Raw genomic sequence first — 12,955 nt, forward strand, 5'->3', positions numbered from 1 at the left:
ACTTTTGGTGCCATGCTTTTATTTAAATGAAAGGAAAAACTACACTGTACCACATAAGTAGCAATGACAATATTTTACAGCACAGCATCTGAAAAAATATGGAAGCTATGCTCCATAGAGTAGACAAGTAAGCACACAATACACTGTACATTTTTTTTCAACAGTGCCCATTAAATCATAATTAAATAGCTGAATTCGGCTTTAAACAGCCAAATAATAAAAACTAACAGTCATACTAAAATTAAAAAAAAAAAAAGATTTCAGTAGCTATTATGACTGTTAGAATATGAAATTTTGCTCCAAAAACTAAGATGATAGTTTGGCAATTCAGTCATAGCAATGATAATAATACCCCTGATGAAAGCACCAGTGTGTTCTGAAAAGGTCAGTTATAAATACTGGCCTTTACGGAAAGCTTCCTTTTTTTTTTTTTTTTTTTTTTAAACATGATCCCAACCATAGATCCACTGTAATTAGAAAATTTGCAGGCTTAAAAAGGAAAAGCATATATAGCTTTACTTTTCCCGTATTAAGTAAAACTTTATACTTCGAGCAACAAACTCTTCAGCTGCATTATTCACATTCTACTTTTAGACATTGCACAAATCTTCAACCTGTTGACAAATGTAAATTTTGCAGTACATTCAGACATATTTAAAATGACTCACATAATTCCTCTGTCATGTATGTAAGCTCACTTTGATTAGATTGATGCGTGTGTCTTTATGGTGTTGCAAATCTTCAGTTAAATCATAGGACAGATTTTAGAAATAAAAAGCCTCCCATTCTAAAACTTCTTTTGAAGTCATTCGCCACGTGTAAGAGTTAATTCCAACCTCCTTGTTTCTTGGATCACTGTATATTATAGACAATTTCATAAAGTTATTCATGGTGTTCCTAAAATGGTATTTGTAGGAACTGTCTAACAGGCAGAATGTGCAAACCCTCTTCCCCCTTTTTTAATATTATTTATATCCTATATACACAATATGTATACACTTGAAATATAAGAGTTACATATCCTGGTGATATACATGCAAACAGTAGGAATCAGCTAACCACAAATAGTTTTGAGCCACATACATATTAAACATGTATTTTAAAGTGTTTTTTTCTTTTTTCTTTTACAGATTTAACAAATATACATAAATATAAGAACATAAATTACAGTAAAACTGACAGCATTTTTGAGAAAATGTTTATAACCCAGATGCATTGATGCCTAAGGCTTTATAATAATTTAAAAAAGTACTGTTCTAAACTGTTTAATGGTATCTCATTCAGGTGCATCTCTTATATAAGTAAATGAGTACGTCACAGTAGTGAGGCGTTGTTTCTCTCAAAGCAATTCAATGAGAGAAATATGAACTTAATTTTAGTCTCCCCGTGAAACAGAATGGACTACATACTTATAGCACAATACTGTCTTATGTTAATGTAGTTGTCACAACACTGAAACAGAACGGAATCACAAATCATTCAAGTCTTTTCCTGAGAATGAGATTTTTCCCCCAACAAATCCTCTGGTGTACGTTATCAAAATAGCCACAGATTTAGGGGAGGCTTCAAGTTTGTAGTTTTTTTTTGTTTGTTTTTGTTTTTCTTCAGAACAGTGCTATGTTAAAAGCAAATTAAGAGAAACAAACAATGAAACGGAATAGTTATTTATAAAATAATCAAACACTGTTTTGAAATAAAATGCAGCCCTTTGTAAATAATACTGAAATATGCTTAAAGCTTGTTTTTGTAACTGGTTGTATTATAAATTTATTGAAATGTCACTTAGGCTTTTTTGCCATATGTAGTTAGAATTGCTAAGTGTCACAAGACATCACCTGTTAGAGCATGTTGAGACAACAGTTTATTAAGACACCAGAAATTCTTATCAGATGTCTATTCCCTGAAAAATTGATTTAAATCTGATCTGCAGGCAGGAAGAATGGACAGTGGCCTCGATCTTAAAAATCATTGGGAGTTAGATACAGTGCTTCCAAAAGATCTGTGACTTAGTGTGTTCTGTGATTCTTCTGAACATTTTTAGTGTTGTCAGGCAAAAATCAGGGATCTAGTTCTGAGTGTTTCACAAGTTTCTATTCCTCCCATGGAGAAGCAGTAGCTGACTATGTGCTCACTCTATCTCCAACAATGTAAAATAATGCATGTTTATTTAAACTGTTTTAGTTTAAAAATCTTTGCCAAATCTTTTTGTTTTACATTTTAATGGGATTATGAGCGCACACATAGTCATTACGTCTCAGATGGTAACTTATTAAAACAGGAATAATTACTTCATCCATCTACACCCTGACTTCCTAAATAATTCACCTCAAGAAAATATTTCTTTATGCAATTCAAAGATTTTCCCCTAACTGTTTAGTCTATAAGCAAACCAGTATTATTTAATTGAAACGGAATTATAAATACTTAGGAGAATGAATTAATTTTGTTGCAGCACACAATAAGGATTTTGCAAAACAGACCCATTCTTGTGTTCTTCAGTGACATATCATTAACTTATCATTGAGTCTTTACTGTAAGAGTCAATATGCAAAGTTCAATGGTATTGAGGATATTAAGTATTTCTTTAGAGAAAGAAAAAAATATTTCAAGACAAGCACAAATACAAACATATAAGGCAACAGATGTAAAAAAATGTAGTTTGAGTCACTAAATATGAACATTCAGTGCTTCAGTGTATCTAATCAAAATACAGAGCAAATATACTCCATACGTCGTATTAGCACATACGAATCTCCACACAAGTCAGACATTTCCATAGTCACTCATAAGTACTCACTGAAGTGATATCTTCTGCACTCCTAAACACTGTGTTTACATTCCAGTTGGACATGATAATAGAACTTGGTGTCCAGTTTTAAGTTCTAAGAGTCTTGTTGGCAACTAGAAATCTATTTCCTATAGGCAGTAAAGATGAAGTGCAAGTCTATCATAATTGTCTGAAGCAAGATTTTCCCATCTACTATGCCTTGGTGGGTAGAAGTTTCTTAGGAGTTACTGGTCTCTTGGTTTGCCACAAATGGCTGTGAATGGTGATTGCATCAACACTGGCAGACAAAGTTTTAGCAGGTATGTGGCTAAACTGCTTCCTGTCAGAGTTGTATTTATACAGTCCCTCTATCATTTTCTTTGTGATAGATTTGGGACCTATCCCTGTTAATTTATTAATTTCTTCAGTATCGGGGCAGTACGTGTACAGAGATCTGAATTGGCAGCCTGAATCCCGGAACAAGATCAAGAAATTATTGGCATCAGATTTCTCCATTTCCTTTAAAAGAAAGAAAGAGAAAGATTCACAACATGAAATTTGCATTGTAGTTAGAAAACATTCGAAAGTGTCAGATTGCCATTTTGAATTTCTAATCTATCAGAGCTGAAACTTCCGTCTTCCTATTAAAATACCTTATTTTCAACCATTACAATTTGTTACAATTTGCTTAGAGCCATTTCAGTAAGCAAGAATACCTACAAGTTTAGGAACAGGAAATTTAAACATGTCTAGATGGGCCTAAAAGACTGTCCAGTGCTGAAATGGGTTTCAGTCATCCCTAAATCCATTCAAGTTTAGTCAAACTATAAGGTCAGTTGGTATGTATTAAGCAATGGTTCTTTTTCAGATCCCTGCTCCACCCAACACAATTTCTATGGGATGTGCTCTGAACACGTACAGTTTTAGCCAACTGATGTACGCTGCATTCTAGAGTTAAGGATAATCACTTTACAGCTGTTCTTTCCTGAGGTTTCTGGGGGTTATTATGCTGAGTTACTTAAACTGAAAGAGCCTGTTTTGATATCTCACTTGGTATTTCCAAAAAAAATATCTTTAGTTCTAAAGGTCTCAGTCTGAGGATCCATATGTATAAAACAAGTATTTTTCATGATAAGGAAACAAAGTTTGTGAACAAATGATATTGAAGTTCCCACATTAAACAGACAGTAGCTATTAATTAACATGTCAATTAATTCAGCTTCCCATGCTGCATGTACAAGGCAATAGCTATTGTTTCTACAGTACTAGAGAACCTTTCTGTCCACAAAGGAAACAAGTCACACAAATTACTCAAACCTTTTACTAAGAGCTGACGTAACCTCAGAAGAAGATTCCTTTTGATATTTGTATTTATGCTCGAGTGTTTTTCTCCTGTGTTTATGATTTTAAGGGAAAAATACCCTTACCTCCAGTATCTTTTTCTTTTGACCTTCATTTACTTTTCCAGCCAAGCAGCAGTGTGCCAAGGCATTCTGAATTATATATTTATTGGATTTAGCACTGGGTTCTTTGAACAGCTTTGGTCCTGTGAAGGAGGAATGACAAATCAGCTAAGTTAATCAATAAGCCAACAAATAGTTAATTTAAATGCTATGAAGCACTTCTGCCCTTCATCTTTTGCATGCATAAAAATACAAATCTGTGAATAAAATAAGACTAGAGATCACAAATTTCACAAACAAGTAAAATGATATTATTTTGTTATTAATAAACATTTGCTAGCACTGATAGAGCTATGCAGGTCCATCATTCAAACCTGATCTCACTAAAAATTTATCAAATATACCTATTGTTATTATGCTCTTCACCATACAGACATGAGGTGAGCAAAAACGTCCTTTATAATCACGATGATGCAAGGTCTTTGCAATATCATGTACTATATATTTGGAGAAAAGATACAGAGATACCATTATTATTTGATTCATAATATAATAAAGGATTACAAGTCAGACTGTGAAGTTTTTGTAAACAACAAAGGATCTGTTTGGAAATAAAAAGTGCAGAATACTTAAATCCACATTACTAAGCAGATTTTCCCATTCTAATTTGTTTTCTTTTTTTTTTTTTTTTTTTTAAAAAAAAAAAACACAACTCCATTCTAAACTGAACTTTAATTTCAACTCTTCTGGCCTTGCTAGAGAAACTACTAAAATGCACAGAGTAACTGGTGGGTCCATTTGCTGTTCTGAGCCTCACTGCAGTTTATTCTGATTATCACAAATGCTACTGAGTCAGTACTTTTATTTTGGATTTAAAGATTTAATCTTGTATTATTACTGCCTGTTTTAGATAGGTGAAAGTTCCATTTCTATGGAAGAATCATCAAATAAGTTTAAAAATTCCAAACACAGATAACTGAAATATTTTCATGAATAGAACCACTAATAGCCACATACTTTTCTAAATATTGTTGCCACCAACCTGTGTATTCTGTAGCAGAGGCGACTGAAGAAGTTGTAGATGCATTCTCCCAATCTTTTTCTCCATTACGACTACCACAACGACTCGGAGATAAGAATCCTTCCACTGACTCAGACCTAAACATTAATTTTAAAATTTATTTAAAACACTACAGTTGTCATAAAAGAAGCCTTCTAACATGAAAAGAAAACAGACTGTATTAATGTAGAACACAATAACTTGAATCATATGCTGTAGACTTAAACGCATAATATTAACAGAAGAAATTCATGGACAACTGAGTTAGTGTTCTGTATAAACTATTCTGAGTGATGCATGAGGGAGACCTTCAAACATATCACTGAAATTCACTCTGTGTCATCATTGAAAGACAATTCTGATTTGAAGAAAGGTTACATAGTATGGGTCTAGAAAGATACTGAAAATCTTTCCAACACTTTTCCTCTCAGCAATTTGTTCTGAATTATATCATGCTTAAAGAAATCCCAACCCCCGAAATAAATCTAAAGCCAAATACCGTTCATTATAGCTGTAGTACAGCACAGCACAACTAAACCTACAGAGATAGGGGTCATCTCCTGTCAAGTCTGTCCACGTGAGTGACATCAAGCCTCCTTCCACAGGTAATATGGCTCTAAGAAATCCCCCTTTTAAATAAAGCTGATCATTTGTAAGAGATGCTGAGAGATGCTAGGGTACTTGGATCACTGCATTAATGTATTTTTATGTAATAACCTGAAAGTCAGTTCTCAAGATACCAGGGAAACGGAAAGGTCAATCGAAAACAGCTGCAGGCATGTTGGAGTTGATGGGGCACATACACTGGCCATGAAAATATTACATGCAATACTCATCATTAAACCCCTCTTACCAGTTTGTCTTTCTTCCATTTATTTTCTATTAAAGAATAGTATTTATTTGAATAAAATTAAATAATTATACAGCAATAATAATTTTATTTGTCTGAACTATAATATAGATTTTGTATTTAAGAATGTTCTGTTATTTTTATCTCTCAGTTCATTTTCAGGTGATTTCTAATACAAGATAAATTCTTGTGTTCAGAAAAGCCTGCAATTACAGTTAACACTTAATACTTTCTTGTACTACTGGTAAAGGGAAATAACAGAAGTTGCTATGCTATGGAAGAAAGAAGCTGTATAGGAGCATGTAGTGTACAGGTTTAATAAAATAACCTGATAACCTAATAAGCTGAGACTTAACTATAAACAGGTGAATTAAAGAGGCTGTGTGAATAGCATTTTATTTTGATCTCATTTATAGCCACCCAACCGGTTTACTTGGGTAAATTTGTGAAACAAATTATCACGGCTTGGTTCCCTAATACTCAACAGTGGAATCAATCAATATCTCACATCAGAAAAACATACCTGCTCCTGGAGTAGGAAAAATATAGACATCATCTTTTTAAAATTAATGGTAATTTTATGTACATGATTATCATTTTTTATTAAATAAAATGTTTATTTTAGCTTTACCTTGGGGTTCTCTTGCCTGACTGCACACTCTCATTGTCCCCTGTATTCAGCGATGCCAACGAAAGACTAGATACTGAAAAAACACGATAAAGCTGTGAACCTGGATAAAAACAAAGTTAAAGCTTATAAACCTATGCAAGTAGCAGAGTCTGTTCATTATTCCCAACACCAGCATCAGAAAGTTTCTAAGTGCTTTTATACACGTGACTCTTGCTCCCATACATGATATACCTACATGCATATGTGGCGTGCTTTATCTGAACACTTTCTGACACCCAGCCACTTGCAGCCATCTGGGATAGTCTGAGACTAAGCATTAACGTGAGGCATGGACACAGGCACATGGGCACTATGCAAATCAAAGTTAAAAAGCTCTCATAAAAATGCTCAAGAGACTTAATTTAAAGCTTAGGGATGGACTCTTGGAAGATGTTAAGAAAATACTTCAAATTACGCTGGAAGATGGAGGGAAGCAGCTCGAGAAAATGCAACTATATGATGCTATAACAAAAAGGATCACTGAGCACTCTGGTTATTTTTTTCTGATTGTAAATTGGCAACACTTCTTTTAGTCTTAACTGCAGTCATTTGGTATCTAAAAGAATGTTACATTTTTCCATACAATTAGTGCTGCTAGGCTCATAACGACACATGCAGTAGCTAAGTGAGTAAAATAGAATGAAAACATGAATTTTAAAGGTAACCTTTCTATTTTAATTCTGTCCATATTAAGCAGGAGATCAAGCACTCTTACCTTATAATGACCATTTTATTTATTGATCTCTTTTCTGCCAAGTGTTATTCATTCTTAGCTCTACAGGTGCAAGAAGAAATTAGTGCCTGGGAATAATATATGAGCATGTATGAAACTTGTCACATACATTGGTGCTTCCATTGGGTCAATACAGTTAACCTTTTTGCTTGTTGATATATGCATGCATGCATAACAGGTAAGTGACATTCATCTTTCCATTTCTATTGGCAAATTTTGCTTTCTAGTTTTGTCACGTGCAACTTCAGTTTGGCACAAGGCACTAATAAATGCATGTGCTTGTTAGTACCAAAACCCAGGCTGGTGTTTTAGCATGAACAGACTCTTCTTCCACATGAACATTGGTTACCTGGTGGACCTTTGACTGGTGTCTTAGGTGATTCAATGTGATCCCTATGAATAGATTTTGGACGGGGCTTTTTCTGCTTGATTGACAGGGAACGCGGTTTTATGACAGTATCCATTTCTTCCATAAGCTTTAGCTGTTTCCTTCTCATATATTCCTGCTTAATGAATTCTCGCCGTGCTCGTTCATCCTCCTTCTTCTGACGTTCTTCTTCTGTTTTGCGTCTAAAAAAAAGCCCATTAAATACATTCAAGAGTCAGAACTTTACAGGGTAACAGTTATAGCTAGCACACTGCCAGTGAGGAAAACATAGGCATTAAATTTTCAGAACTTTAGTACTCTCGGACATCAGAAAGAGGAACTTGCCATTGTGCACTTGTGCAGACTGAAGCCCAAAGCCATAAGCTCTCCCTCAGAATATGAAGTGCAAGGCATGGTAACACTCTGAGGAGCTTCAATCAGGGCAGCAAGGTTCATGTTGAATCTAAGCTATAGACTGATGCCACCTGCTGATTTCATGGGACCAGCTGGCATGTGTCTTCAGCTGAGCTCCTCAGCACATCTGGCTCTAGGATTAAATATCCTTGCATATTACGATGCAATTATTTAACAAGGAAGTAGCACTTTCAACTATGTAATTTTTTTGTTCAGGGTTACTGGTCATTTGAATCAGGATGTGTAGTTATTTTTACCTTGTCTCTTCTTTCTTATGTTCTAGTTCTGCTTCCAGCTGCTGCTTTCGAAGCAGAGTCTCTCTTTCCCTTCTCAAACGTTTCTCCAATAATGCTGCTCGTTTCATTGCCATATCATTTTCTGCCTTTTGATCATCCTAGCAGAAACAGTATTTGAAGGAAAAGGACACAATTCATTAAAATCTCTACATTTATCAACTGATCCTGCCAAGTGATTAGACACTTAATTCTGTAGACTGGGTTGCAGTATCCTAACATAAGATAACATATTGGAAATAAGAAAAATCTTTTGAAATAAACTTAAGACTACTAAAAAGTTTCCATAAAGGAATTTTTACTTCCTAAGTCAAACATGAAATGTATATATATATATATAAATATATAAACATATTGGACACATGAAAAAATTCCAGGTGCAATATTCTACTTTAGAGTCAGATTCCACACTCCATAAACTCCTGCAGTCAGCTTTGGAAGATTCTATGCTTATGGAGAGGAAGACAATTTATTACAAAAAGCAATAACTATGCATCACATAAAGGTAATTTTGGCTGATCAATTCAGATGTTTTCTTAGAACCAAGCAATGCTCCAAGACAAGCACAGCAAAGATTTTTGCAAGATTTTGGGGGTACTCCAAGATGGAAATTCTAAATCTTGATAGCTTCCAGTGTCTAGACCTCTCTCTTAATAATGTACATTATAGTTATAAGCCATAACTCTTTAATAAGACAACAGGGAGTGTTCCCAAATGCCAACTTCAAAAGGGAGTCTCAAAAGACTATACTCCATCAGCTAGCCAGTAGAGGGAAAAAACGCTCTCTGAAGTGCAACTCTGAGATATTTCCCATCTTGAAAAACCCTGGCTGTACTTTACAAGTATTCAGTTAAACTTGGGTGTGTAATGGGGAAGCGAGAGTGAGAAGTGAGCATATTTAATTAAGGTCTTATGTTAAAAAGCTTATGTTAAAAAAGCAATCTACATTCATCATGCATCTTTCTCCCCCAAAACCCCAAGCACTCTTCCCTGACTGTAGAAGGAAAGGAGTACTCTAGCACACGCAGAATTGCAGTGTGATAGAATCTGACCACTCTTATGAGTCATCAAGTGGAAAAGGTATGTGTGCACATTTAGGATTGCAAAACTATCTCCTTTGACTTCAATGGAAAGTCATCACTGAAACGCTGTATCTGAATTAAGAAGTTGCCTTTCAAAGGAATCTGTGTAGCAGCTCTTACCTTAAAAAAGAATCCACAACACACTTTCTGGTCATCCTCAAATTGTTCTCTATCACTCTCACCTTCATATTTCTCAACAGGTACTTCATTTTTTTCTGGTGGCTTCAAATCTGATAGGGAAACTTCAATTAAGCTAGCTGTTTTGGGAGCTGCTGTTGGTAAAATTGGGTGGCTTAGTTGATCTTCATTTGGGGTGAGGCAGACAGTTTCTGTGATGGGCTGAGATAATACTTCAGAAACATTAGATTCAAGAGGTTTGATCTCCTTTTCATCCAACTTCTGTTCACTCTTTTTTAGTAATTTTGGTCCTTCTTCTTTTGCTACCTCTTCCGTAGGTTTGACTTCTTTCAAAAGATTTCCCCTTACCTGTGGTTCACCTATATGTTCACCATCATCTCCAAAACAAACAAATGATCTAGTCTGAATGGGAACCTGACTTGGAGAAAATCTTCTCAAACGGGGAAGACTATCCACAGACCGTGGAGCAGTCAACGTACGATTGAGAGGTGTTATTTTCAATTCATTTGGCCTAGGAGTCCTTTGCATTTTAATGTGAAAAGAGGCATTCTTCCTGTTGGATGACTGTGGAGACTGATGTGTAGAACGAGGAGATTCCTGTGAGAAAGGTGCACTGGGAGATGGAGCTCCCAGTTGTCTTGATGAAGACTTAAACTCCCGAACTTGCTTCTGAGGAGAAGGCTGAGGAGGAGAAATAACCCAAGCCTGTTGCTCTCTCATCTGCATCAGCATCTCCTGTTGAAGGGAGAGCCGTTGCATTTCTTGTTGTAGGAAGTGTAAGGAAGAATTTAGTTTTTCAATAGATTTTGTATATTCTAAGATATCTCCTTCATTAAAATTTTCTTCTGAGGGGCTTGCTAAATTCCACTGTTTTTCAGCATCCATAGGAGTAGCAGGAGACTTGGACCATTTGTTGTGAGAATTTTCAGGGTTTTCTTTTATTACATCTGACGTCTTACTGGTTTGTTCATCTGGTTTTTGAGCTTCTCTTTCTTTCAACCGATTACTGTCAGTGAATACTTTCTCATCTTCAGCTCCTGCTGCTTCTTCTCGGAGAGGTGATACTCCGTCACCTTTCTTTTTCACAACATTAAGAAATGCTGTTCTTCCCATTTTCTGCCGCTGCTTAGTGAACGCAGCTTCAACTTTCTTCTTCTGTGCTTCAATTGCTCGCCTCTTTTCCTCCAGCTTCATCCTGAGATGCACCATTTCTGAAGCCAGCAACTGTGTAGTGTCTCTTCCTGGGGGAACAGATGCCTCCTCAGGAATGTGAGTCCAAGCAACCACATGAGGAATATTCAGCTCAGAACCTTCTGGTGTGGTTTTCTGAGAACTGCTTCCACTGCTTCTACTATCTGTGTGATTCAACTTCCTGAATTTCTGTTCTGCAAAGCTAGTCATTTTAACTCCTGAACTTGAAGAAGCACTGCTGCCTGCCTGTGACTTGGTACTTACTGAGCTGGGACAGGGACTTAACTGATCTCTGTGATTGCCAGCTCGTATGTCATAATCCTGAAGAAACTTAGATGGTTCTTCCATGTCAGAGTCCATGCTTACAGTGTAATCTCTCAAAGAAGAATCCTCATCCATAGTCTCTGGGATATCTTCTGAAGGAACATGTATTCCAGTATCCACTTCTGTATTGTCAGTCACAGGACTTAGAGCACCTTTTGTGTCTGTGATGATATCAGGAGTAGACTGATTTGGTTTAATGTTTGAATTCAAGATGCTCATTTCCTGACTGTGAAGAAAGAATCCATTTGTAATTTGGTCTGGTGGGATAACTCTGGGAGATTTTTCAGTGTCATGAATTATCTGCAAAGCCTCTTCAATGGTTGGTGTCTCAATCTGATTGCCAAAATCATCCAGAACTGCTCTGTTTTGCAAAGCTCCGTTTGGAAACCTATAGCGATGGCTCTCATTGGCATTTCTTTGATTTATGGTAAGAGACTGATTGGCCTTTGTGTCTTTATGAGTTATCACATCCTTTTCCTCTTCAATATCCTGATTTTCCTCTTCTCCATTTACAGGTTTGAAGGACAGATTTTTTCTAATATGCTTGGGCACACGGTTGGTGTTTACTGCAAGGCCTTCATTGCTCACAGATCTAGTAATACCTTTTGGAGTAGATACTGGAATGCTTTTTTCTTTGTCAAAAGAAATGTCAAATGAAACTCCATGCAATGATGACCTAATTGAGATAAGAATAAAGGAAATAACTGACCAGCTCATGATTAATAATAACAATATATTCAAATTCGGCTTTTCAATTACTTTAAGACAGTAGTATTAAATGGACTGTTATGTATTGTATTTTGACTAGGTTAATATGCAAATAAAGTAAATAAAAATGTTATATTCTATTTTATTGCGTTTGTTTTCTTCAGAGCCAAACAATGCTTTTAGTAGTTTGGGATGAGTTCTGGGCACTTTAGGAATATAGAAATTGCCATGCTAGGTACGAAGAAAAGTATGAAAAGATAATTTAGATTTGCTGAATAATCCTTCACTCTAACTCTTACCATTTGAACTTTAGTTTACATCCTACACATGAAGAGTTTATGATGGGTCTAACTGAAAAAACAAAACATCCAGCCTGATTATTCTTACATACAGTAATATAATTTTTGGTACTACTGAGCTCTTTAGGCATGTGACTCTTACCTCATTTGGTTAATTGCAATAGGTAAGTGTAAACATATTTAATGCCAACAATCCAAATATTTAATGCAAGAATACCTCATCTCAATGTAAAAGACCAATGGTTTATTTCTGAAGTTTTTTTTTCCTATTACTTGGTTCTGAATCCATGAAGCAGTTTTCCCTTTGTTTTTCTACTTCTGCAAGTTGTTACAAGATTTTGGAAATTCAAACCACAATGGAGAGTTTACTACTGTTTATGACCAATACATAATCATTTTTTAAGCAGCTCTTACAATAGGACTACTTGCCTTTTTTCTTTTGGCCATGTCCCCACATATCCATCTACATAAGACATTGATGTGGACCTTCTGATGACTCCTAAGTGAAATTAAAATAGAATCCAAGGTAACTGCTATGAAAAATAAATTTAACATTATATTCTGTTGCTTTAACAAATTAGTTTGTTTCACTACTTAGAACACTGCAATAGCAAAAAAAAAAAAAAGCTTTTATATTAAGAACTGGAATAATTGAG

The 12,955-nt window shown here is 35.4% G+C and overlaps 1 protein-coding gene across 4 annotated transcripts in view; it reads right to left on the reverse strand.

Annotated features, from left to right (window-relative positions):
- CAMSAP2 (calmodulin regulated spectrin associated protein family member 2) overlaps window positions 1–12,955 on the reverse strand; it is a 78,945-nt gene continuing 65,990 nt past the window's right edge. For 2 of the 4 annotated variants that reach the window (XM_035332713.1, XM_035332711.1), the window contains 8 exons: window positions 12,729–12,798; window positions 9,760–11,968; window positions 8,522–8,658; window positions 7,833–8,053; window positions 6,712–6,811; window positions 5,213–5,328; window positions 4,195–4,313; window positions 1–3,286 (listed from right to left, as the gene is read on the reverse strand). In XM_035332713.1, the coding sequence (XP_035188604.1) occupies window positions 2,981–3,286; window positions 4,195–4,313; window positions 5,213–5,328; window positions 6,712–6,811; window positions 7,833–8,053; window positions 8,522–8,658; window positions 9,760–11,968; window positions 12,729–12,798 (3,278 nt within the window). In that variant the 3' untranslated portion in view covers window positions 1–2,980. The remainder of the gene's footprint in view (window positions 3,287–4,194; window positions 4,314–5,212; window positions 5,329–6,711; window positions 6,812–7,832; window positions 8,054–8,521; window positions 8,659–9,759; window positions 11,969–12,728; window positions 12,799–12,955) is intronic. The other 2 variants (XM_035332714.1, XM_035332712.1) reach the window with 1 other exon arrangement.

The sequence above is a fragment of the Oxyura jamaicensis genome, chromosome 8 (genome assembly GCF_011077185.1).
Source record: "Oxyura jamaicensis isolate SHBP4307 breed ruddy duck chromosome 8, BPBGC_Ojam_1.0, whole genome shotgun sequence".
NCBI classification, from domain to species: Eukaryota; Metazoa; Chordata; class Aves; order Anseriformes; family Anatidae; genus Oxyura; species Oxyura jamaicensis.